The sequence below is a fragment of the Buteo buteo genome, chromosome 5, assembly GCF_964188355.1.
Source record: "Buteo buteo chromosome 5, bButBut1.hap1.1, whole genome shotgun sequence".
NCBI lineage: Eukaryota > Metazoa > Chordata > Aves > Accipitriformes > Accipitridae > Buteo > Buteo buteo.
In genome coordinates this window covers 23,974,663-24,001,467 of record NC_134175.1, presented here as the reverse complement: position 1 = coordinate 24,001,467, position 26,805 = coordinate 23,974,663, and the positions used below count along the sequence as shown (strand labels likewise).

Genomic DNA, 26,805 nt, shown 5'->3' with positions numbered 1-26,805 from the left:
TGCCCTGTACGGAGTAATTACAGTATAGAATTGTACGAAGAAGAGTAAACTACTAAACCTTTGCAGAGTAAATTCCACAGCACTTCATTCTTTGACCTCTGTGGAGCTGAAAGGCAACACCTCCTATTTCACAGCAACCTATTATCAAGTATGTCTACCAATACACGAAGAAATTCCAAATTTCCTCTTAAAGAAATGAGAAATAGGAATAATCTGCTATGTTACTGGTATCACTCCAGGACACAAAATCTTCACTTGGCTCGATTTTTTTGAAGTGCTTCAATACATTTTTGATAGCTCAGTGAATGGACTTGTGGGTAGTCAATTTGCATATATTTTGATAGAATATGCAAAGAGGTTCTCTGAAGATCCCTTTAAACAAACTACAGAGAAACATTCATTATTTCAGTAACTATGAATGACAGAAGCTGTCCCAGAGAAATTAGACACCCGCGCACTCTCTGCATTAAAATTTAATTGGATTATTTACTAGCAATGTGATTTCCTTCCTGAAAACCATTTTACACTCATCTCTGACAAGCCTCTAGAAACCCCTAGAAGCCAAGCAAAAAGTAGAGAAATTTACTGTAATTACATGTTTGAAAACAAAAATTTATTTGTGGGGAAAAAAAACAAACCAAACCAAAACCAAACCCACACCAAAATACCCAAAACCAGATCCGGATTGTTGGGCAACCATCACTCAAGTTGAAGAGAAAAATCAGCGATGGGCCTGCTAGTCACAGGTGCCTGGATTCTCCCCAAATCTTGTAACTCGCCAGTTTTGGCCTTTTCGGACTTCCTATTCCCATACAGCTTCCTGCATGTAATTACTTTGCACAGAGATTTCCAAGCCATTTCTTAGCAGTAAATCTGTCACTTCCTTCTTTGTGCTGACCCAGAGTAACTTCACTCCTAATGACCTGGACAAATACCAGTGGACTTTGGAATTTCAAGCGTTGCCAATAATCAGACTTGCCTTTCCTTATACACAAGCATCCATGAAATTCAAGACTACTTGTGCTGTAGTCCAATGCAAACATCTCAGGTCTTCCTCTAAGGTAAGGTAAAGGCACTGTGAAGAGGGAGAGTTTCAAACAGAGCTGATGTATAAAGACAGATTACGAAGCAAGACAACTGCACTGTATCACAACAAAATGACCCTGAATTAGTTTTATGAGAATGAATTTTGACAATAATGAAAGATAAAAAGGTGTTTAATCACTAAGAACATGTTTTCAATCTACTTAATGTAAATGGTTACTAAAATATGAAAAAATAACCAAGCAAATATTTCAGCTTGTAAGGCAGATATATTTATCTGTAGATGAAGGAAATTCAGATTTGAAGATTAGCTGTTACAGAAAAAATACACAGCAACTGATACACTTTTTTCTGCAAGTCTTAAAAATTTGTATCTTATGAATTTACCTAGTTAATCACACGGACCTTGCATTACTAAGCATATTTATTTCATCTGCTTACACCTTGTAAGCCATTTTGCACATCACATAAATACTAAATTATTCTACAAAATTCTACAATAAGTTTCATATTTGAAGCATTCAGTTGTAACATTATAATATTCTACATTGTTAAAATCATTCATCTCATATCCAGAAGAATTATGCTTTACAAACAGACATAAATTATGTCCATCAGTCTGATGCCTGTTTTAAGGGGTGAGTTTAGATAGCCACCTATGAAACTTCGGTCCAAGAACATGAAAGAAGAAATATAGCCCATGCTGCAGCAGAGGGAAGTGCCACAGGCTCTTTAAATTTAAAATAGGCTATAGATGCATGGTATTAAGGAACCTAGCCACTCACAGAATCTAAGTACATACACAGATACTGTTTCAACATCTAACAGCCCTGAAGTGCCTAAATAAATACAGTGAGCAGGCAGAGCTAAATTTCCGTCTCAGAATAATTGCCAGTAACATTGAAAATTTCAAAGCACGGTACAAAAGTGCTGCATACTCCCGCTATTTAACAAGTGTTGGAGCAGACCCACAGCAGGAGCCACCATGAGCTGCTGTAACTCTCCAGTCTGGCAGAAAACTAGGTCAGTAGCCACACAAACACACTACTTAAATTTCTGCCAGGTTAGTGACTTAAAGCTGCTTAATGAGGGGTTCCAGATGAGTACAAGGGAGAGGAAGGAATACATAGCTAGGAGCAGGATAGAAGCTGGAAGAGAGAGATCTCCTCATGGATTGCTGCTGTAGAAGGATGACTAAATCATCAGCTCCAGGAACCGCAGTCTCCTGCCTGGTGCCTGAAGACCCTTGCCAGAATGCAACAAATAACTAAGGAAAAGTAAGAAAAGAACTGTAAAAACTCTTCTGCCTCTCCCTACCTCAAAGGGCACCTACCGACCAAACCTCAGCTATCATTACTTGCAGACACTTCCTAAAAAGCAACCCTGTGCAAAAACAAAAGTCTGTATTCACAGTTACATATTTATATGGCACCTTTAAAACCACATTAAATACCATCTCCATATAGAAATTACTTCTATTTTCCCTGAAATGAAAAAAATGGGCAGGGGGAGAAGGAAGAGAGAAATCTATTTCTGGATAAAACTGATCTACCAAAAAGAAGTGCAGCTACAATTGTATATTAAACTTTTTGGAATAGAATAACAGACTATCTCATGGGCTACTTGATTTTCAAGGTAACAATGAACCTATTCTACGAACACAAACTGCTCACTATAACAAAAACAGTATGAATGGTGACAGTGTAACACCATTTGCAAATCACAATGCTAGCATTGACCCTGGCAAGCACCATTCTGCATTAAATTAATGACAAGTGAAAATTAACCTTTGCTTCCAGTTAATTGCCTAGCTTACATACCAGTCCCGAAGCTTTCACTTTGCCCTAGCTACTACAAGACCATCAGAAACAGAGATTACATTTCTCGACCACTGAAATGCAGATTCTGTCCCACCAGATGACTATCTGTAGCTGAAAGGATTTAAAGTATTTTCTAGCTATGATGCACTACTTGTGTGTGTATATTCAATTAACAATGCTCAGTTGCAGCTGTTAAGAATGACAAAGATAGCTAATTCATTCATGAAAGGGTTACACGGAATTGTTCAAAAATTGACTATCTAGTCTTACCTAAAACATGAGCCATGACAAGTCAGAAAAAAATTAATATTATTCCTTTCAGTGGTATATATTAGCTCTGAAACCAACTGTTTCCTGTGGGATAATGGCTTGCTTTTAATGAAATCTTAAAGAAATCACAGCAAAGAGTTAAGAATTAGAAAAACAAGGCAAGGTATCTATTACTGTTTATGAAGAATATTTAGAGAGATCCAGAAGAGTCTGCATGCTTCAGTAGCCATTTTAGAAAGGGGGAACTTTTGAAAATGCATCATACCCATAATCACCGTAAACCCTGTAAAAATAGGCAAGTAAGTTATAGCAATAACTACTGTTAAATATTTGAAGTTAACTTCAATTGCATACCTAAAAACTTCCACAGACTGTTTTTAAAGATCTACTGACATAACCTAAAGCCAGTAAGGATAATACTAGATAATAAATTGAAGTTTGTGGTAACTGAATTTGAAAGCAGCAAGAATACATGAGATACTGAAATCTAAGTTCTTCTGAAATTTCCCTTAAAATACAGTTGTTTCTTTCTGCTGGGTTTTTTCCTTATACCCATCCAAGACAGCTAGCTACCTCTGCCCCATGTTCTGTTCAGACAAGGACATGGACTGCACAGGGACCTGGGAGGCCTATGTAATCCATGCATGAGAGTCACAACAGAACTTTTAATCTGCTAACAAGTTTGTTCCCAGTCAGGTTTTTGCCTGTGGTGTGGAGGCTGGGAGTAGGTTTGGAGGTGGAGACGGAGGACTGTAGTTTTGTTGCCATTGTTGTTTTAAATATAGTATTTAAACCATACCAGTGGTCAGCATACCCAGTTTCTAATCAAGCTTGACTTGAACTGAAGTGGCCTTGCCTAGCCTTGCTAATAATACTTGATAAGAGGATCTGTGAGTCTCTTCCAAGTTCTTGATAAGCAAAAGCATAGTAGCAATTATTAGAAGCAGAAGATGCTATGACAATCACACATTTTAGTCACATTGTACACAAAACCAGAAAGCTCTACAAGCTTCCAGGGCTGCAGTATCAGACTATGAAGACAAACCCAGACAGTACTTCAGAAAACCCAATCTGGCCTTCTGGCTGCCTGCCATAAAATCTTTACTTCATTTAGATTCTGCTCCAATTCTACTCTCTATTGTTTCATTGCTTTAGGGAGCTTTCACTTCACAATGAGGACACCTCTGCCAATCTAGCCCTGCCTCTGTAAATAATTTACTGGTTACATGATTTCATCATAAGCAGTGACTGGAACTGCAGCATGGCGGAATTTAAAACATGAGTGTCAAAACGTCCACTTACCAGAATCCCCCCTGACAGCCAGTGCCCTATCAATGGCCCTGAGGCAATGTCTGGCACACCTAGAGCAGGTCTCTGCTTGCTGTGGGAACCACCAAATATGTTTCATCAAGATGGGGAGGAAACTCCCCTCCAAGAAGGGTAACTACTTCAAGACAACAACTGTAAGCTTCAAATGGAGTCCGCTGATAAAGCAAGGGGAGGGGGCATTCCACACCAGTTCCCTCCACTGTGTCTTTGAGCCAGTCTCTCATATTCCTTTTAAGATTCATCATGTCTCATGCCCAGAGAAAACAGTCTCAAGTCAATTAAGAAACATCAAATCTCTTGCTGGCTCCCTTGGAAAACTAAGCTGCCCCATGCAGGCTCTGAAAAATATGGAGGGAGCAAGGAGATAACTCATCCACGCCAGCCAGCTGCACCTCTTCACCTGCATAAGGCCATTAAAAGCTGTACCATTGTCCTCACAAGAATGATGACAAACTTTTACTCCTCCTGTAAAGGCCTTTAGAACAATCTTTCATATTAAAACCAGTTGTCAGACGCACAGCTTGTGTCACTGGGGCATTCCCAAAGAGAATGCAAAAACGTCTCTCCACAGGGATGTAAGGTGGTGTTATTTGAAAGCATGACTGCAAAACTCAGAGCACATGCAGCTCTGAAGGAGTTTATGCTCTGCATGAAGACGTGTAATTTGTGAATGGATCCATTAAAAACACTCATCTGAATACAAGTCCTGCTTACAGAGCAGAAAGCAACGCAGAGCAGTCACTAGAATACTCCACAGCCAGCAACTTCTTTAAGAAGCATCAGGAGTGGGGACAAGCTGCACAATAACAGTGATGTGAATTCTCCACCATTAGATAACATAATGCTAATCTTCAAAAAATTTTACTAGGAGTTACAGATTTCACCCTGCAACTCCATTAAATTGTTTTACTGAGTAGTGTATTTATTTTTTAAAACTTATTAATAATGTTACAAAATAAATTCAAGCAGAAGGAAAGCTTTCATCAAAATTGCAGAACAGTGGAAGACATGACAGCAATTTAGGTCAAACAGGTTATAAATATTTGCATTAACACACTAGGTCTGATTTGTCATTGGCTTTTTATCATGATTTGGTTTTGTTAAACTGACCACCACCACAAGTATTCCTGTTCTAGTTTATCTTCACATTATTTCAGCTCAGTATGTTCACATACATAACCTGAAATTCAAGTTTTGGGACCTCTTCTAAACTAATTGCACTGTTAACCATGTTTTCAATCTTAGCCAATTAAGGACAGCATTGAGGGACAGTTGGGTTGACATTATTTATATTTACTTACTTTTAATTTAAATTGAGAGGGGAGGGAATAATTACATTTATTATAACCAAGCCTAGAACTATACCTGTAATTAAGGATCTGACACATCTTAGAAGAACTCTATTTTAGGTTGCTTAAAACATAGGCCAAACTATCAGTGTGGTCACAGATTTCATACAGCAAGTGTTTTTCTACTATTTTACTTAGAAGTGAAAAACAGATTCTGTTAAAATGATGCTGCCATGCCTGAGAGTAAGACTAGAAAAAATGGTTTGTGAAGTCCATATTAAAATACTTTTTGAAAGTATTCTGTTGACAAATCCTAAAACTGGAAGAAGCTGAATTTAAGATGTGGCAGACGGGCTGCGTCATACCACGGGTGTGGCTTTCGGTTGGTTTGCGGCTAGCTCTTTTTTTTATTGGGGGGGGGGGGATGTGTGGAAGGGGAATAGAGGGAGTATTGCTCATTTTCTTGACAGAGTACCAAAATTATAGGCCTCTGAAAAACTTCAGAAGAGGTTGTTAGTATGGAAACTCAGTTCTTCACAGACCAGCAGCACTGGACATGCTCTGCCGTCTCTCTAGGACATTGGATTGTTGCACAGACTGCTTCCATAGGCAGGTAAAAATATGCTCAGCTGCTTTATGAACGAGCTGAGGTGAACTTATCTTCAGTTCCTCCTCCAGCAGCCAAGAACCTACTCTGGTAAAACTGGAACTAAAAGCACAACTCTATCCTAAGCTCCTTGCTCTTGCCAGGGAAGCACACAAAATAGGAAGAAACCAAAATACTAAGAATGCTAACATGTGAAAAGCAGAGAGAAGACACAACACAGGCCAGTGGAGAAAGCAGCAGTGGTGCCACCGCTCAGAGAAGTAGACAAACACAAAGGAGATCAAAACCAAATGAAAAGATCAAAAGCCAGGGAGAAGATGCAACTGAAACAGAGAAAAGAGACTGGAAATGCTTACAGTCTCCAATAAAGAGCAACTGTCTTGCAGATGCAGCTTCCCCCCACCCCCAGCTTCTTTCTTACCCTCTAGGTACCTGGCATTTATTCTGATTCTGGTGACAATGTTGTGCTTAGGAAAAAAAATATTATTGTAGTAAGAAACAGTAGGAAGTAAACTGCTAGGTTCAAAGTATACAGCAAGAGATTTTTTAAATGACACCTTGCTTTCAATATATAAAGTTTTGGGTTTGGCATTGGGGTTTTCTTCCTCCTTTTTTTCTTTAATTGCTTCCATATCCTTATTGCAGGCAGATCTCACCAGGGTATCTGGATGCAAGACAGCCTGCAAGACTGATTTTTCAGTCTTCTCTCTTCTTCCTTAGGACTCTTTGTAGTCTCTTTCCTGGTAATCACTGGAGTTAAATCTCAAAATTTTAAGAACATCATTAAATGCTCCTCTAATTCATCCAAAAAGACACTGATAAGATATGAAATGTGGTGTAAGAAGAATCAGCATTACAGAAGAAGGTGTAACACTTCAGGGGAGAAAGTCTTTGCAAACATACACAGACTAAAGTTTCTAGCAGTGCACATTTATGGAAACAAAAAATCTCCCAACAAGACAAGCAACAATTTCCAAATTGAAACTAAAATAACGTCTTATCCCATAGGAAGAAATCATTTGGGCAGAACTGAGGATACTAGAATTATCCAGTGGCTACAGGACAAGCCTACAAGTGCTGAACTCAAGCAGTATTCAACCAAAGACAATTTGAAGCAAGCCACTCTTTGTGCCTCAACTCGTCATCAGAAAAATGAGTAGATAACACAGCCCTATCTCACCAGAATATATTCCCTGCTTGTTATCTGGCACTCAGAATAACACAGACTAAGAATTCTATTATTCTTTAGCATTCATGAGGATAGCAGTAGCAGGAAATATTTGCTTTAAAGAAAATAAAAGCTTACAGATGTTTCATTTAAGAAAGTGCCCATCCCTGGCAAGGCTTTATTTTTCACATGAGAAAGGACAATGTGTAGTTCTAATGTTTAACTGAACAGAGAGATTCAAATGCTTCAAAAGTCTGGTTTTAAGATACAATTCAGCTACTTCAACAGCCAGCTTATATTTGTATTCAGTATTATTAGAGAATTACATCAACAAACAAAAATGTTAAGATACAATGTATTTTTAATTAATTGGTTCACTGCAGATTCTTCTGTTTGGTAGCAAACAAAACTACATACAAGGGAAACAGAGCTGAGAGAAGGAACGTTTTCATATTATGGCAGACAGGTAATTACACACAAACTGTGTGCATGTGTCAGGCTAATTTCAGAAGTCAACTAATTAGATTTACTACGAAATCTACAAAGACTTTAAGCAGGAAACAATTCCTCTCTGTCCAACCTCTTCCAGTGACTAACTGAAATTTAGTATTTTTTTTCATATGCTTAAAGAGGTCTTTATTACACAGCTCTTGTGAGAAAGATTCATTCTTCACACCAGTCTAGTGCCTAAAGCTTCAGCCATTCAGCCTCAGAGGAAAATTAGGAAGGAAAAAAGTTTATCTCCAATTATATTATCAGCATTCTTGCACCTCACAAGCATTTATTGTGCTTCCAAAGCAGTAAATTATTGAAATAACCTTTTCTCTTACAGATCTCTTATCTTTTCATCTATGAACCCATACTATAGCATACCTTCTTCTATTTTCATCCACTATTCATTTGTATGACACAACAGATTTCAACACTTTTAATTCTACTGTACTTTTTCATTAACACAGTTTGAAATCTGCACCTAGTTAGCATCTTTCTCCCCCAGTAAAGAAACTATAGGTCAATGTTCACGGTCCATTCATTATGGTTTTAACACAGCGATAGTGTAAGGTTTGGCAACTTGCGTATTTTAGTTCAGGAATTTAATAACACTACACCCTCATTTTTTGAACTCGAATGCTAGAAGTTCCAACTGCCCAAAGATGACCTAAAATGTTGTCTCCTAATTCCAAAGTCACTAATTTTAAGACCATAATCATCCTGCCCTCTCTTGCAGAACAAGCCTGAAGAAAATTTACAAGGCTCACCATTAGCAAAAGTAACAGCTGTTACAAATAGGAAAGGAATGGAAATCAGTTGGTTACAAGAAAAAAATAGCTACAACTACCTTAAAGTTTTGTCATAGTATGTATAGCTTAAAATTCACCAAACTGCGCTGAGAAATTGGCAATATCTGAGTAAATCCACTTTTATTCTCAGACAGTAGCCCACTGGATTCCCTCACACTAAACTTACTACATGAGGTGTGAAAAATTAACAGCTTCAGAAAAGGTTAACAGAAAACACTCTTAGGGTTTCATGTGCTCGTTCAAATGTCCTTTGTGTCTAGGAGTTTCTTAAAATCTACACGGAAAGCAGGGCTCAGAGTAATTTTACATATACTAGTATTAGTCACCAAAACATTCCAGCAACATAATTGGATAATGGTAAGTCTCAAATTACCTCTTCTTTCTCCTACATAGGCAGAACAGGCACTTGGAGAACATTTGACAGAAGAGAGAAAAAAAGTGAAAAAACACAAAGGAAATACACAAAGATGAAAAAAGGAAATAAGAGTAATGAAATTTCAGCAATGTGTTCATGTCTCTACACTTTGTTTTTTCTTGCAATAAAAAACCCAAGGATACTCACTGTAGAAAGAAAAGGAAAAAAAAAGGTTACATAGGGAATGTTATAGTTTACTGCTGCTTCTAAGAAATGCAGTGAAAGCATGTCAGAGACACCTGGATTTGCTACTTTAGATATAGATACAGCTAAAGATTAAAAATTCACTTTCATCGAACATAAGGAACATCCACTACGTGCCTACCAAATAAGCACCACATTTTTGCTGAATCATTAAAATATATTCACATACTTGGGCAATTGTACACACTACCAAAAAACCTATTTAGTCATTTGTTCAGCTGTCTTAGCTGTTTATTAAACTTCACAGGAGCAGCTCAAACAGACAAAGAGGATGAGTGGATGATACAAAACAACAGCTATTTGGAATCTGTGGCCTGCTTGGGGTAACAAGTTGAAGAAATTGAGAGGTCAGGAATGATTATAAAAAAATCAGTTTAAGCAGAATTCAAACAGCAGTAAGATAAAACACTCCAAAATATATTTCAAATTAAAATGTTTTTTCTTTTGAACTACTGGTATAGAATTGAAACAGAGCAGTTAACAGTGGTAAGAAATTCATAAATGCATTTCTAAACCTTCTGAAAACAAAATTTCATTAAAAATATGGTATCAAATAGTTGTATGTTTTGAAATAAAATCACCACCTTTCACAACTTTTCTCTGTAACTGTAGTTTTAATAAGTACATTGCTTTCACAACCAGCTTTCAATTATGAGATGTCTCAAAAAAATATCAGCTTGGGATCGTAATGAAAGAAGCCCAAAATGGTGAAGTGGACAACAATGGACGGAAGCCAGCAAACCAGATATCTGTTCCTCTTTGCTGGTGGCATGCTAAGCAACAGTGAGATACTTCATCTCACTATGGTCCTCCTTCCATCCATTGTCTATATAGTTTTAAGTACTCTGATGCTTTTTCTCATTACAATCACAGTTAGGCCTCAATGTTTGGGTTTTTTTCTTTTTTTCTTTTAAACATCTGTACTGCAATAATCAGTGGTGTACGCAGCACAAGTTCTCAAAACACAACTGGTGTCCCAGAACAGAAAATCCAGGGAATGAGACTTGTCTCCAGCTCCCAACAACACTTATGGCAACTTAGACAATTGCTTAGAGGGGAAAAGCAGCTATTTTTAACTATCTTGTTTAGTGGCTGCACTTGAGGGAGGCTCCCATTTCCTTTCTTCATCTTATGTAGCCATAACTACTATTTCCTTTTCCCTCAGCTGCTTTTACAAAATATGTGAGCTTGCAGCTTGCAACAACGCACTGTCTTCAATACTGTCACAGGTTCAAAGCCAAAGCCGAATACTGCTTCCAAACCAACTTCTGCCCTGAAGGGCAGCAGGCAACTTTACCTTTGAATGCATCTATTTCTGTTCCACACAAAAATAGCAAGCCTGAATTAGGTAAGGCGCTGAACATGAACCAGCAGGCCAGGCAGGGGATCCAGATTTAAGCTGCTGGTGTTTAATGCTGCTGGTGCTCCCACTAGTAAGTGCAAAGGGGATGCAGCTCTCACACAAACGTATTTTGACTGCGCTGCTTAAGCGCCAGTACTCGGTGTGATCATTTGCAGTTGAGACAATTTAACTCAAGCACAGGAATCTGTAGAGACTGACAGCACTGTATGATTTGTCAGCTCCGAATGACCAAAAGCAAATATTAGGTGGCTCATTAAAGAGGAATTTAAGAGCTTCTATCTAGGACTATCACTGCTAAAGACCTAGCCAACTCTGACTCTAGTTTAATTCTGTTTATTTTAAAGCTATGAGAGGTTTATTATCATATGCTAAAACAAGTCTTCTGCACTCCTTAACAGAACTGGATAAATGCTACCATATGCCAGGTATGGGACAGGAGAGAAGAACTCTTATCTTCTTCCTCAAAAGGAGACATTTGAGACGAGGACAGTCTTTGTATTCACATTTGTATACATTTGGTGAATAAAAACCGGAAGGATAGGAAGGGCAGAGCAAGCAAAGGCTACAGTGGTGCTAAGCTAACTTCCAAAGCCTGATCTCATCAGTCTTGCACAATACAACTCTAAAAACAAAGACAAGAATTCAAAATGCTAGCAAAACTACAAGGAAAGGTATCCGCTACCACACTAATGACTAGATACAGATCTCCAAGAGAGCATGATGACTTTCTTTTTGAACTGTCACACCCTCCCTCCCCTGCCATGCAGTAGTTGACAACATTGAGAAAAATTTTTGGTTTTCTTCTACACATAGTGAAAAAATATATTACCAGCTTGCCTTTCAAAAGTCCTGGAACGCTCTAATAAAATGCACTATAGGAGAAATAGTTTGGAAATATGTGGCTTGGAACCTGTATATTCCCCAAGGACTAGAACAGTCCTTTACGCAATTTTACCCTAACTGCCCCCCTCCCCAAATCCTAACCAAAGCTTCATATAATTCTTCCAAAAGCATTATTTAAATATATATCTGAAATCGCTTCCTTAATTACTCACTCAAGCTCATGCGTGTTTAAAAGAAGTTTAGTAGATGAGCCACCTCTCATGGGCTATACTGAGCCAAGTTTATGTAGGCAATGACCGTCCTATACTGCCTCTAATCTCACCCCACTGCATTTGCCCCAGAACAAATTACACATTCACAGAAGATCTGTCATCTGTCAGTCAAGATTCTCAGAGTTTGTGTTCTGCAAGACAAAAAAAGTAAAAAAATAAAAGAGCCCCACTTTTAGAAAGCATACCAGAAGAGTCAGGAAAGCTAAGCATTCCTTTAGGGAAGAATAAAGTTCAGTCTTTTGCACTTCCTTTATGCATCTCAGTTGACCTGAACACTTATCAAAGATCTCTTTTTAGATACATGACACAACTCATTTCTTTTCATTAAAGCAAAGAAATGCATAAAACAGCATTGTTCAAGTTGAAATAAAAATGCCTTTTTAAAATAACTGAAAAAAGGGGAATAAGTGAAAATGAAAAAGAGAGAGCATCAAGAAAGAAGCACACATGAAGAACCACCTCCAAATTGGGGGATATAGCATCCAAGGGGAAGAGAGAAGCAGGAAGGTCTGCAACTGCCAAAGTCTATTCTCTGCAAGAACTTGAAATTACTCCATCTTCCATCAAATGAGGCAGAGATCCTGCAGAGAAAAATACTTTATAAAAACTGTCACAATTATCTACAAAGCAGCTGAATTACGGTCAGACAGACAGTTATAATAATGACTTTTTTTGTTTTATATGACTGATTTCATGTTTGTTTTCAACGTTCTGCTTTTAGGTAACTTTTTAGGTGACTTTTGCTGGTGAAAACAAAACTATAGAATTATGCTCATCCTCTGCTAAATACAACATTTGCAGCTTCCCTTCTTTAAGTGCTCCACTTGGATCTTAAACTGCGGAAGGATTATCATCTCCTACTCAAGCAGAACAATTGGTGAGGGAGAAGCAATGATGTCCACAAAGCCAGATAAGATAAAATACAAAATTACAGTGGGAATTTAGTTACTTTACCCTGCAGCAACTTTGCATGTGGATGCTCACAACTTCCTTCCAAGAGCCATCTTACACTTATTGCAGGTTAGGAGCACGCACACAGGCAATCAAAGCAAAGCAGTTGGCAAACTATTTAGTTTCTATCTGAACTGATCATGTTCCCTTGCATCTCTTTGCTCATGAGTTCCTAACATTTATCCTCAAGCTGTCAAGGTGTATCTCACTGCTTGTGCCTCTTATGCTATCAGGGGCATCTGCTACTCACTGTTTGTCCTCAGATCACCAAGAAAACTTGAAAATACCTTTCCACACTTTCCTCAATAGCTCCACCATTCTTCCCCTCAGCAGTCCTCCCCAACCAATTCTGGTAGTGTCTACGTAGAAATCAAGCTAACAAATCCACCAGAACTAATTAAACTGGGCTCAACTTGTGCTACATCACATTTTACCTTTGAATTTTTATATGCCTTAGAAGTAGACACATGCCCTCTAAAAAAAAAAAAGAAAAGCAAAAGAGAAAAGCAAAAGAGAAAAGCAAAAGAGAAAAGCAAAAGAGAAAAGCAAAAGAGAAAAGCAAAAGAGAAAAGCAAAAGAGAAAAGCAAAAGAGAAAAGCAAAAGAGAAAAGCAAAAGAGAAAAGCAAAAGAGAAAAGCAAAAGAGAAAAGCAAAAGAGAAAAGCAAAAGAGAAAAGCAAAAGAGAAAAGCAAAAGAGAAAAGCAAAAGAGAAAAGCAAAAGAGAAAAGCAAAAGAGAAAAGCAAAAGAGAAAAGCAAAAGAGAAAAGCAAAAGAGAAAAGCAAAAGAGAAAGAAAAGAAAAAAAAAGCAGCCCTTTCCTTGGAAACCTGGTTTGAAAAAGTCAAAGCCCACTCTACTACTCCTCAATTAAAGGAGGGAGATGAGTATTCTTAATACTTTTTGCAATAAAAGTGTACTTCAAACTTCCTCCCACCTCAACTAGATAACAAGCTTTTCCTTCAGTCTAATGCAATTAACTGTCTAGCACTTCATTAAACCATCTTTCAAAAAGCACCACCCCTATAAAATGAGAAGAAACCAACATTCTGCAATCCAGGCAGCATCCTTTCAAGTCAAGACCCTTAACTCTAGGAAGAATATTGCCGGTGATCACACGGAGCTCTTGACTTGCCTTTCTGTGTGCCCACCACAGCACATGCTTTAGCTGCAAGGTCACTTTTAAGAAGGTGATGAGCCCTCCTTGTTTGTTACAGGATGAATGATGCTCTGTCTAGACTGAAACTTGATGGAATGCAGTTACCTCTGCACCTCGTATTCCCACACTTCACAGAAGTGAAGCAAGCCCCTGTGTTATCAATTAAGCAATGAAACTAACCACCTTATGTGATTGCCACAAAGGAATTTACTATGAGATTCCATCACACACATCATACTCATTTGTTATTATATATTTCAGCTAAAAGTAATAACTCTTTGTATGTGGCATTCCTAGATTATTTTAAACTATTTAGTTGCAATTATATGTTGAAAGCACATGTCAGTAACATAAAGGTAAACTGATTACATGCTTATTCTAAACATCCTAAAAAGAAAAAAACCAAGGGTGGACAAGGGTGGGCAAATCTAGGGAAAGAATTAAGATACAAATACCTTGTCCTGTAATAACACTGATAAACATCCAGCCAGGATGTCTAGTTTTATCTGGAGAAGCAAGGATATTGCAATAGGCTTACTTCTCAGTGTTTCCTCACTAAAATGCCTGATCTCCAAAATCTCTGTCAAGTTCAAAGAATTAACTGTAAATCTGTACATTTTTCAAATTAATAAAGTATTCAGAACATTGGAATACTAAAAAGGCTGGGGGGATTACACCAGCATCTTGTATAATAAGCATTTGAAAATAGAATATAACTGCACTGAACTTCATTGTCCCCAAGTGATTCTGGTTTTAAGCTTATAGCATGAACACAAAAGTACATGAAAAAAGCAACGTTGAGAGGCTCATAACTGGCATCACGTCAGCACAGAAAAGTGACTTACTTAAACTTCCATTTAAATGCAGAACATTCACATAAATTTTTATTTTCCCCTCAGTAATCAGATACAGAAGACAAGTTAACTGATACAGTAAGAAGTTCAGTATTTAGAATTATCTTGATTAACTTCAATTAGAAGCCTGGCTAAAGGCTGTTGACATCTTTTGCTTGGTTTTTATTTTGCATTATATGCATGAACGTATTGCAGAAGACTGGAAGTGATATATAACAGCGTCATTAAATATACATCAAATCCTCGTGTCTGAAAACTATGGATTTAAGTACATTTTAAGATTTAAAGTTGGCAGAAAAGATACCATATGCATGACAAATACATGAAACCTGCCACCAACAAGGAGCCATATCTCGTCTCGTTGGTAGTAAAGCAACATTAAAACATAGGTACTATTTGTAAAACTCCACAGCCATTCAGTCGTTTAAATTAAGCATTACTTAAGACACTGCACTGATTTTCATAAATATTTAACAACAATTTTATGGAAGATTAATCCTAACCAAATGCAAGGAGGTAAAGTCATAAAAAGGATTGAGATTCTATGTAAATTCTCACTTCCCTTAGTACAACTGTGGATTATTCAGGTTCTTTGTATAAAAATATGCTCAGTAAAGTTCTGCACTATTGCCACATAAAAACGTTTTTCAAAAGTTAAAATTCTAGTTTTCATCTGTTCCTTTACACTCCTACCAGTTCAAACAAAAACCCATTGCTACTATTTTGATGGGTACTGGCTACACACAGCGCAGTTCAGACACAATTCTGGGGGACATATTCTGGACTTACTGGCAATTCCAGGTGCTTTCTCACTCAGCTAGTGCAAGTTTCCTTCTGTAAAAGGACATACAGGAGTAAGAGTGTAACACACACTGCCCTGTGTGCTACACACAATTCACAGTTCTTCCCAATTGGTCGTCCAATTTTTAATGAGAACCTTAATTAACTGTGGAGCTTTTTGACTTTTTCCGCCTATCTTCTTCCCTTGTTATTGGAACACCAACTCCATTCACAGTTTTGTTGACACCACGTTAAAAGCCCATTCTTTATTCCTCTGCATGCCTTATTATGTTCTCAGCTCAGCTCTTTTGCTACTAACCCTTCTGCCACCCTTCCAAAACTAGTCGAGAAAATCAAGTTGTTGTCCATGATATCACTCTGACAATATCTGCCTCCTTTTGCAGAACCTCACTTGCTTGAAGATGAAGGACTTGTTTTGGTGACTGCTTCAAAGTACATTATCTGAATAGTTGCTTTCACATTTAACTCTTCCATTCCTCAGCAGGACCCAATTCAACATCCCTTTTACTACATTCCCTCTTAAACACCTCTAGGCTTCCTCAGAATATGCTTGCCAGTCTCATATATTATGGCACTACTTATTATTCAGGTGTCTTAGGGCCTCACTGCTTTTTTTCCCTGCACATGGGAAAGGGAAAAGAAAAATATTCTTGCGTTCTCAAAGTGAAACCATGAAGTTGTTTGAGTTATTATATTATTATTGTATCACTAGTCTTCCTTATTTTACACACCTTCTCCCCATTTTTTAAATTCATTTACTACATTGTGTCATATTTAGACTGCATATTCCTGCACCCAAAGGCCACATCTTCAATTTTAAGTAGCATTATACAGTCTGCATACAAATTAGTAAAATAATAGTCAGGGGTTTATTTGTTTTGCACACAAACATTCTATTCCACTACTTCTTAGAATAAGGGAAGCTAAATTTGCTGACAGCTTCATTAATAGTGCTACTTCTCTGACAGGAAACAATAAAAGCAAAGAAAGTCTCTATTTGCCATTTAAGATATCCAAGTTTGTACTGAAAAATTCAGGAAAAAATATTTACTAAATTCTTAGCTAAAACAATGTTAAACAACTGTGGCCAAATAATTGTGTTCTGCTGCAACAACATTAACTACTATAGACTAAATTTAACTAAAATTTAATTAGGCCAGAGTCATCTTAGTATGACTAAAAGAGAAATTATTTAACAGGTCCTGGTAGAATCTGGATGTAATTAATAAGTGTAAAGTTTACCAGTCACGCAAAATAAGCTGTTTAGAAGGACTTTTTGGAAATCAAGAACACCAAGCAAACAGCTAATTTGCTAATTTTAAAATATTAGGTTTTAGCAGTGAAGCAGATTGGTATGCTCAAATGCTGGTAACATACTGAGTACGTAAAGATATATACACATACAGACACACACACACATACATGTATTACAAGTCATCTTCACTGTACCTATGCAATACACACTAGAATCGGGGATTTGCATGTTCTATACAAAAAAGTTTACAGAGAGATCCAAATACTGTGGCAGTGGGCATGAGAAATTATTTACCCTACTGTTTCCATGTCTTTTTTTCACTCATTTAGATTCACGGAGTCATTCATCCCAGCCTGCAAAGCAGAGTAAGAATAGCACAGAACACTGGAACAAGTTCTTCCACTTCTCAGCCGAGTCCTACTCAAATACCAGCAGCAAGCCCTGCGAGACAGGAGTGTGCGCCCTGACCCAGCGCTTGTCTCCTGTTACAGCTGGCAGAGCCCAGGCCTGTATGGGGCTATTTCCATCATGGCAACTGCTCCAGCTACAGCTCCCTGGCCTGGGCCATTACAGCTAGAAGTAAAGGAAAAGAACCTTAAACATGCAAACGTAGGAAACCGACACCATGGTGGCATCCAGACGAACTTCATTACAGGGCTCCTTTTATCCCTCTCTGATTGCAACTGAAATTATTTTAATACAGAAAGATTGTTCTTGGCCTAAGTGCCTGCTTTGCATATATATGGTGGTGCCACAGTCTAACTAAAAAGATACGTGCTACAATTTTCCTACTACAAACTTAGTTTTCTTCAGCTTACTATATTGGCTCTACCTATCATTCATATCTCAGACAGCTGAATATAATAAAAATTTATATTTAAGAACCGGTAATCATAAGAAAACCTTATCTTCAGCTAAGAAGGTCCCTTGTCTGCAAATAAATACAGAAAAATAACTTCTGTTTTTTAGGTTTTAAACAAATAAAAGGACTGGCAAAGTTCACAGCATACTAGCACATATCTACAGTGTATATTATGTCTGCATCAAGATTTTTGTAACTTGGAAGGTATAGGGACACAAAGCTGCCCAACTAAACCAGCTTTACTGACTGAAGGATAGCACCAGAAGGAAAGATTAATTTTCAAGTAGGTTCAGCAACAAACTAACTACAACAGAACCACTCCATCACCAACATAAGCAAAACACTTTTTAGAAATGGACAACTAAACATACCCCTGCAAGTTCATTTATTTAATACAATCATTGCTATAGAAAATAGCTTGAAGAGTAACATGACCCATTATTTTTCCTGATACATGTTTGTCAAGTCTAACAAATTTCAGAATGGCAAAGGATTGTGGATTAGCTTAAATTCTTGGAAAACCTAATTAAGATTCTCTAAGATGGATGGTCAGAAGTTTTGTTCCAAGTTTCTGTACCCATACTGCTTTGGTTGCAGAAAGAAATTTTTTTATTTTTAACAGAAACCAAGCCAAACCGACTAAGTCTGATAAGGCAAAAGCAAGAGCAGCAGAGCATGTTTACACAGTCATTCTTGTCACTGAACTATGTTAAAGCTTCTCACACCAGGTGAACCTGACCTTTGTGACTTATGCAGAGGGAAATGTACTTCACGCCAAGAATGATCAGCTTGAGAGATGACACTGCCAACGCCCAATACTTTGGTATTAATTAAGTGCTGCATTCTCTAATGTATAAATTAAGGAGCCCAATTAGCATACACGACCTACAATTATACTTTCAGTCATCTCAAAAAAAAAAAAAAAAAAGAGCCTCTTACCCATATTTTCTTACACCCATTCTGCTTACAACTCAAAATAGAAAAAGTATACGTAGTAGAACAAGGAGCATAAATGTATTATCAACTTTTGGCTAAACATAATAGCAAGAGCTGCTGTGCACCACTGCTAGTATTACCTAGCCCACTTGCCAGTAACAAGTCAGTACAGCAGCTCAGAGGTGCACTATACCACTAGCTGTGTCATTTTCTACCATTTACTCCAACCCAGAAGGTGACAGACAGTACATGCCTTTCCATTACTCTGGCTTAACACAAATAATAAAACTGTTTTTCATGCACTTCACAGGTTTAAGCAAGTATAATATGTAACAGAAACATTCAAAGGGACCACAGGAAAGGCTAAGTTACAGCACCATTGAAAAAAAGATCATAGGAAAGTTTAATGTGTGGGATATCTGAACTAAAGCTAAGTGTATACACAGGATAGTAAATTAAATCCAGTTTTGAAAGTGTGAAAAACAATGCATACCATAAACTGCAAGTTACTCATACACACTGTGAAGTCGTAAATGGATGCTAGCCATTCAGTAAAGAGATTTGGGCATTGTTTTGGAAGTTCAGTTAAAAAAATTGTCTACTACATTGTCTCAGGTTAAACACAAGTTGTTCCACAAGCAGCAGACTAACTGCCTATAAACATGCCCTTTCTCCCACACTTTTTACTCAACTCCCACCCCTCCCACAAAAGGGATCCCCAGTTCTCCCTGCTGAGTTAACAGAAGACAAAATATACTGTACTTAGTCCAGAAAGGTGTATGCACCAACACGCTTGCCAGCATCTCTGCAATGACTGGGCAGACAGTTTTAAGCAAAGAGAATTACATGGGCTGAGTTCTGCTCTGCTTTCCCCTTGGGAAAGCTCTACCTAGGAATTGTCTCCTCTATTCTGTTCCTAATTTTCATGAAAACAGTAACAAATTAATCCCTTGAGACTTTTAGCATCTTTCACATACGGTTGAAATTGGCCATCAGATTCAGAAGTTAATGGTGGAGATGGAAAGGTTCGCAGATGGCAATGACAGTCTTCTGTGTCCATCGTGCCTATTTTTCCCTCCCTTTCTCTCAGAAATAAGAAACAAAAGAGAAAATACAATATACTCAGCGATGCAGAAGGTAGACACCTTTAGACTTCAAAACAAAAAACATTACTTGATGCAAATCCAAGAAGGCAATTGACAAAACTGACACACCCCAATGACTTGGGATAAAATGCCGTCACCACCCAAAAACCTTGTGGTTTCCAAACTTACGAGACTGAGGGAAAGGGAGGAGGGTAAAGGCGTTATCTAAATGACTAGGTCTCTCATTCATTCTTACAAGAGAGAACAGATATCTTCAAAACTGCTACCTGTAACTACGCTTTCTTTATCTCCCCCAGCACAAAAACTTCATCCCGCCACACAAGTGCAGGCACTCCTTCTCCAAACAAGTCTGACAAATGTAAGACACCATCTCTGTCTCACTGTCTAATATGCCTTGGTTCTCATTCCACTGCAAACCAGACCGAATCCTTGATCCTTTCAAATCTCTCTTGTCCTGCTAGCCTTTCTTCGTCCTGGGCACAGACCCAGACTGACCTCTCCTATCAGAGTCCACTCCTGCTACTCAGCCCAGCTCTGCAATTAACAGACACCCCTTGAGTCAGGAGGGCACCATCAGAAATGGAAATTTTAGGAAGAGCCTAAGTTTTCAAAAGCAGTTTTTTAAAATTGCAAAAAAATCATTTTAAAACACTGATAGTCAACTCAAGCTTCCCATGGCAAATTACCATAGCCAAGTTTGGGACACTAAGCTTCAACACATGAACTTACCAAGACTGATGTTCCCTGGCAATGATGTTCCTGTGTGTGTACTCCACGCTGTATGTTCAGATGGATTGCCACATATTAATCAAGGCATATCTTAAACAATCTTGCATTAGAACAGAAGGGGAAAAAACTGCTCCTGTTGCATTATGAAAAACATGATAATTAAGCCCTGTAACAGGACAGGCTACCTAGACAGGCTGTGAAATCCCTCTTCACTGGAGATTTTAGAGATGTTAGACAAACACTGTTATCTGTACTTATGCAACCAGACCATGGAGGAAACAGAATTCACTTCCAGCCTTACACTTCTGTGAACTTAACTTTCAAAGAAAGGGAAAAAAAAAAAGAAAAAAAAAAAACAACAAAACAAACAACCCACAGAAAATCAGTTTGAGTACTGAAATGTCGGTGTTTTGGAGAACAGTTCTTCTATTTCACTTATTTTTAAATTCAAATTCAAGCAGTGAGCAGTTCCACTAAGTCTATAGGCTTAATAAAATTAATACTTAAAACTGCCTGTAAGCTATGCACAGATTCCTGTCCTACCCAACATAAAGCATCACCAAGCCTGCTTTATTCAGGGCATAAACATTTTGTTCTGAATGAAACTTTACACACCACTTACACACAGCCCTGGCTAGTAAAGTTAGACTCTGCTCAGAAAATGACAGCACATGCTCATGGAGCAGACAGACTGAGTCCAAACACAATATACTCCAATGACAGTAAGCCATGCACTCCATTGTGAGGAATAAAACATTTCTGAAGAACCTAACATACCAACTTTCTCATCCCTCTGGTCAGAAAGGCAGAGGAAGGTGGTATCTGCCAAGGAAACAATGCCACTGCCTATACGGGGTACTCAGAAATAATGGAATATAAAAAGGCAGGGGGGACAATAATGTAAAAGTCAACAAAGAAATTATTTTTTTAGAGAAGTTCGTAATATGTGCTAGAGAGGCGTCATCAAAACAACCACTTTATATACAGTTCACCATAAGAATAATTACAAGAAATACAGTTATGCTTCCCTCTTTGTCCAGGGTGAAGTGAGGTTTGCCTGCCTTCATCAGCAAAGGATAGGCAGAGAATCTAGCCAACCTTTTACATGTGGTTCCTTTGAGGGTAGAACTATTCATACTGAGGCAAGGTATCTGTGTAATGTCTCAGGGCTCGAAATTTGGGCTCCTTGGCCATCAGATGAGTGCAGCTTCCATTTCCTCACAGGCTATGCCTACACTGCACAGTGCAGTACAGAAGTACTGAAGTTCGCTTAGAAACTGGAAGCAGCTTATATGAGATATCACAGAGGTTCATACAGGCTAATCTACCTAATGGAAGAAAGGCTCCTCTCAGCAGGGTGAATGGCTCAGTGCAGCATCCTGAGCTTTCACAGCTACACTATTTCTTTACACAACTAGACAGCTAATGAAGCCCTAGTCTGGCATACACACTACACTTGTACATGTAGTCATCCATCAAGCATACCAGTCATGCCCCTCAAGCAAACAGTCTGTTTCCATCTGCTAGGCTAATATTTCTGAGACAGCTCCCAAGCCAAACAGAAAAATAAATTTAATTTTTAGATCACATCTGAATTAGCCATAAACAACGGGTATAGCTCAAGTAAAGAAGTAGACATTGGGGTGCAGATAGGTTTAAAAAAACCTGTTTAATATGCAAGATACATAGAGTCAGTTACTACGCTGAATTAGAAGAACTGAGCTGAATAGCCAAAGGAGGCTCTTCCTCATGTCAAACAATTGATATTTCAAATAAATTATGTTTAGACACTAAAGTAACTTTAACAGGCAAGACAATTGGATAAAGATGCTTCAGTTCACTCATTTTAATTAATTAAAATGATCATTAAAAAAAAAAACTTCAATCTCTATCCAATTCCATTCACACTGAAAATTTTGCAGCCCTGTTGAACCGCATAGATACAGATTCATGGAAAGATTCCCAAAGATAAAAGGATATTGTGTTTGCTTTAATTTTCACCTCATACTTTGCGCAAATAATTTACACATTAGACAATTGAATGCTGTCTACCCTGGATATGTATAAAGAATGAAGAGTGGTTTAGTATTGCATATCACAGACAGCAAGCAAGTGAAATGAGGAAAGATTGTATCTTTAATATCAAGTCCATGTGAACACCCAAATAAAATTCTTTAGCAATATTGGGGAACAGCTCAAAGGTTCACCAACCACCTCTTCAGGCACAACCCTCACAATTAACACATCCAAATCATCTAAAATATAAGGGCATATAAATATGTCTCATAGTTCTAAACAAAAGATTTAGAAAGAGGTATTTCAAGTCATTTCAGAAATAAAGATCAAAATGGCACAAACCATTTTTTTCCAATATAACTTCTTAAACCCCTCAAATTTTTACCTAAAACTAGTATCAGTAAAATGTCCTTACTGTAGCATTTGTCTTTACAAGGACTAATATATGATTTAAATACAAATTTACCAGACACCTGTGCAGAAATGGATTTTATGGAGGAAGCCAGTAGTATTTTCCCCCTAGTAATCAGCAAATAATTCTGCATCTAGAGCTAGTTCTTTATTATATCTTCAATTACGAAGGTGAAGGAAGAGCCACCTTCGTTCTTCATTCGTATTCCAGATGACGAGTGAAACTGTCATCTACAACCCCACTGTAAGATTTTTTTTGTTGCCACCTTTATGCATCTTCACATCTTTCCTTTCCTGCCCATACTAAGCCCAGGTCTTTGTGGAGCTCTCCCCAAGGAGGTCCAGATAGCCTCCTCCACACAGAAACTAACAAATCTGTTATGAAAATACTTACCCTCTGACACCATGATTTTGCATTTAGAAACACTCAGTTCTATACACTGCTGAGCTATAGTATCCATTTGCTAATCAGAAATAAGAATTAATAGTGATTTTCAAAGCTACAAAGGCAGCATTTTCACTCTGATGGGAGCATACAGTTCATACTCTGGGGGAGGGGAAGAGAAGAAAGAGTGTTGGTTCTTTCATGAACATAAAAGGGCAGAATTACACATTAGTGTAGCTTCCCCATGTATAGACTTTTTTTTTCTGAAATGCAGTGTGAACTTAAAACCAACCATTAGTTACTTTAACTAAAGCTCAAATCATCCATGTAATTACTATTACAGAGGATTATGACCAAGGTTTTTTTAAAATGTGGATTGTTGAAATTTCACAATTAAGAAATAAATCACAATGGGAAAATAGGTTCCTATTCACAAAACAACCAAACAAGCTGGCATCATTAATACCCTTTTAACAAGGCAAAACCAGAACTGAAATACTGGGAATGCTGTTGCCAGGTCAGTATTGAGGTGAATTGGCAAAACCATGCAAATGGGCTTGTACTGCACCTGCCCAGCCCTTGGCCTGGTTCAAATCCATACTCGCTCCTTCAGTAACCCTTCTCTCTCATCAGGGCAGAAGAATTAAAACTCCACTGAAGTTTTCACAATGGGGAAAAAAAAGCCTATGTTTTTTAAAAATTATATTTGAAGGAAAAGTTGAGAGCTAGGCATTCTTGATTCATATGTGCTTTAATACCAGGACTTTTGACCTTCAGAAGTCCCTTCTTCCAGAAAAAAAGAAGAAAAAAGAAAACAAAAACACTCCTCAAACTACCACAGAGAGACGCTGCAGACATCAATCTAAAATAATGGCAGTCAAAGGTCTGGATGATATAGGCAACATCAATCTTTTCATTTAAATATTTTCTCAAAAGAGACCTCTTAAAAAGCAGAAGCAAGAAAAACAGGGACTATCAGAGTGATGAAGAAACTCCCTAAACATGTATAATTTCCAGGATTTTCCTAATAATAACACCAAGTATCTTCAACTTTGACAAATAATCCGATTTTAAAACCTCACTGAAATGTAATATGGAACCTACCATCAGCTTGTTGGGTCATCTTAGCAAGATACAGCAATTTTCTTACAAAGATTCATTTATGAATTATACAGATCAGATTACAAAATAACACTAAAAAAAGCAAGCACTGCAAATTAGATCCCGATTACTAAAAAGACCCTGAAGTCCTAGGAGTCTTCCAAAAGCACTGGAAAATGCATACTGCAAGAATTGGTATTAGTGCCTAACAAAGCTGGGTAACACTCAGAAGGCTCCAACATGCTGATCTGTCACCATGACAGAAAACCAAAGGATGCCAGACCAACACACACCTCTTGCAATATCATGACCAAACATCCTACATATCTGACACTGAGCTTCTGAGCAAAATTAAAAATAGGTCTAGAGTGTCCAAAAATATGAACAAGGATGCTCTTAGCATATATGCTTCCAACTTCTTGTTAAAAAAAAAAAAAAAAGTACTCTTCAAGACCTTTCAGCATTCGTCAACAGTGTTTTTTGTTACTGTTCTATAATCACAAGTGACAACAGAAGTAGCTAAATTTTTGCTTCAGATCTCTCCTCCAAAAAATATATATATACATTACAGTAAGTCTGTTATAAAACCGCAGCACATGTTTAAGGCCCCTAAAAGCACGGATGCTGATAAAATTAAAAATGGCTGTGCCCAAAGATCCCACAGCAAAACAGGCACAGCTCTGCTAACGATTAAAATATATATTAAAAATTCCTGCATTACCTTACAAAGGGCAAGGTATGCAAAACAAAAAGATTATATATTCTTCCAAAACTGAACTAAGTTATTAGACAAGAGATGCAGATCTAGGCAAAGCATACGTCTTGAATGCAGGTCGAGTTCATTTACACAATAAAGCAGATTTTATTCTCCGAGAAACCTAACGAATCGGGATTTCAAAACTTTATCGGGCTTTGCCGCTGAAATGGATGCACACCACTTTTTAAGGAGACACAGATGTGCCCAAATACCAGCGGACCCCACCCCCCTTCCCTCTGCCAAAATGGCTAGTTCGTTACACCCACTGGCTACTTACCAGCCGCAGTGCTGAGCAGCAGGGTGGCACTGGAGAGCAAGAGCACCAGCACAAGGTGCTGCAGTGAGGCAGTCATACCTGGGGAAGCCAAGGATCGAGGCAGAAGGAGGAGAAGAAAAAAAAAAAGGGGGGGGCGAAAAAAACCCCGCCGAGAGGAATTTCCTCCTTCTTTCGCACAGCCTTCCTCAACTGTCTCGGTTTACAATCCCGTGTAGAAAGGCAAATGGCAGATGAGAGGAGCCGTCTTCGCTCTTACTCCATTACACCCGCCCGCCTTCATGCCTCGGGAGTCGGCACCGCTCCGCGGACGCTGGGGAAGCGCCTGCTTCTGCCTCCCAGCCCCGAGGCATCTCCCCCCGCCGAGGAACGGCGGCACGCTCCCCACCGAGCTGGGAACCGAGCTTATTTCCCACGCAGCTTCACGATATCGAAGAAAGAGCCCGGCTGAGAAGGAAACATAATCCAGACGCGAGCCCGCGCCTACAGCAATGTCAGTCAGGGCAGCCCCCCTAGGCTGACCGAGGCGCGGAGAGCAAGCTCTACGGGCGTGCGGCAGAGCCGCGTCCCATCCCGTTAAAGGTCTCTGTCTTCTCGCTGCCTCACACGCCCGGGAAGGCGGCGGCGATCCCCTCAGTCCCTCCGCGGCGAGGCGCGACCCCCTCTGCTCTCACGGCGAGGGCTGCGGCTGCATCTCGGCCCATCTGTCTCCCCCGCCGGGCGGGCTCCACCGCGCACCCCCGGCCCCCCGCCCCCCACCACAGAAGCGACGCCCCCCCCGGCCACCCCGACAAAGGTGGGGCCCGGAGCGCGGGGCGGCGGGAGGCGAGGCCCCTCCTCGGCGGCTCCAGCTGCGAAGGCACCCGGCTCCCCTCCGCGGGCGAGAGCGCGGCGGAGGCCCTTCCCCGCGCTGGGGGAAGGCGGTCGTCGTCCCCCCCCTCCTCCGCCTACCCTCCCCGGCTTTCCACAGCGCCAAGCAAGCCCCCGGCCCGGCCTCCTCCCTCAGGTCTACCGCTCGCCGCCGGCGGCCCGGGGAACTGCTCAGCCCCTCCGCGCTGCCAGCGCCCTCCCCCCCCCCCCCCGCCCCGCGCCGGGCTCGCCGGCGAGGGGCAGCTCCGCGCCGCTCCGCCTCCTTCCCGTGCCCGCCGCCGGCTGCGGGCGGGAGCCGAGGGCCGGAGGTCCGCCCCCGCCGCGGCTCGCGCCCCCTCCCTCCCAACGGCACCAACGGCTCTCCCGGCTCCAGACACAAAGGGGAGTCGCTCCAACTGCCAGTCTGGGCGCCCGGCC

General features: G+C 39.4%; 1 protein-coding gene across 2 annotated transcripts in view; it reads right to left on the bottom strand.

Moving 5' to 3' along the window:
- Positions 1 to 26,539, bottom strand: part of BMPR2 (bone morphogenetic protein receptor type 2) — a 113,981-nt gene extending 87,442 nt beyond the window's left edge. For both annotated transcript variants that reach the window (XM_075028168.1, XM_075028169.1), the window contains exon 1: positions 25,522 to 26,539. In XM_075028168.1, the coding sequence (XP_074884269.1) occupies positions 25,522 to 25,597 (76 nt within the window). In that variant the 5' untranslated portion in view covers positions 25,598 to 26,539. The remainder of the gene's footprint in view (positions 1 to 25,521) is intronic.
- Positions 26,540 to 26,805: the final 266 nt, after the last annotated feature.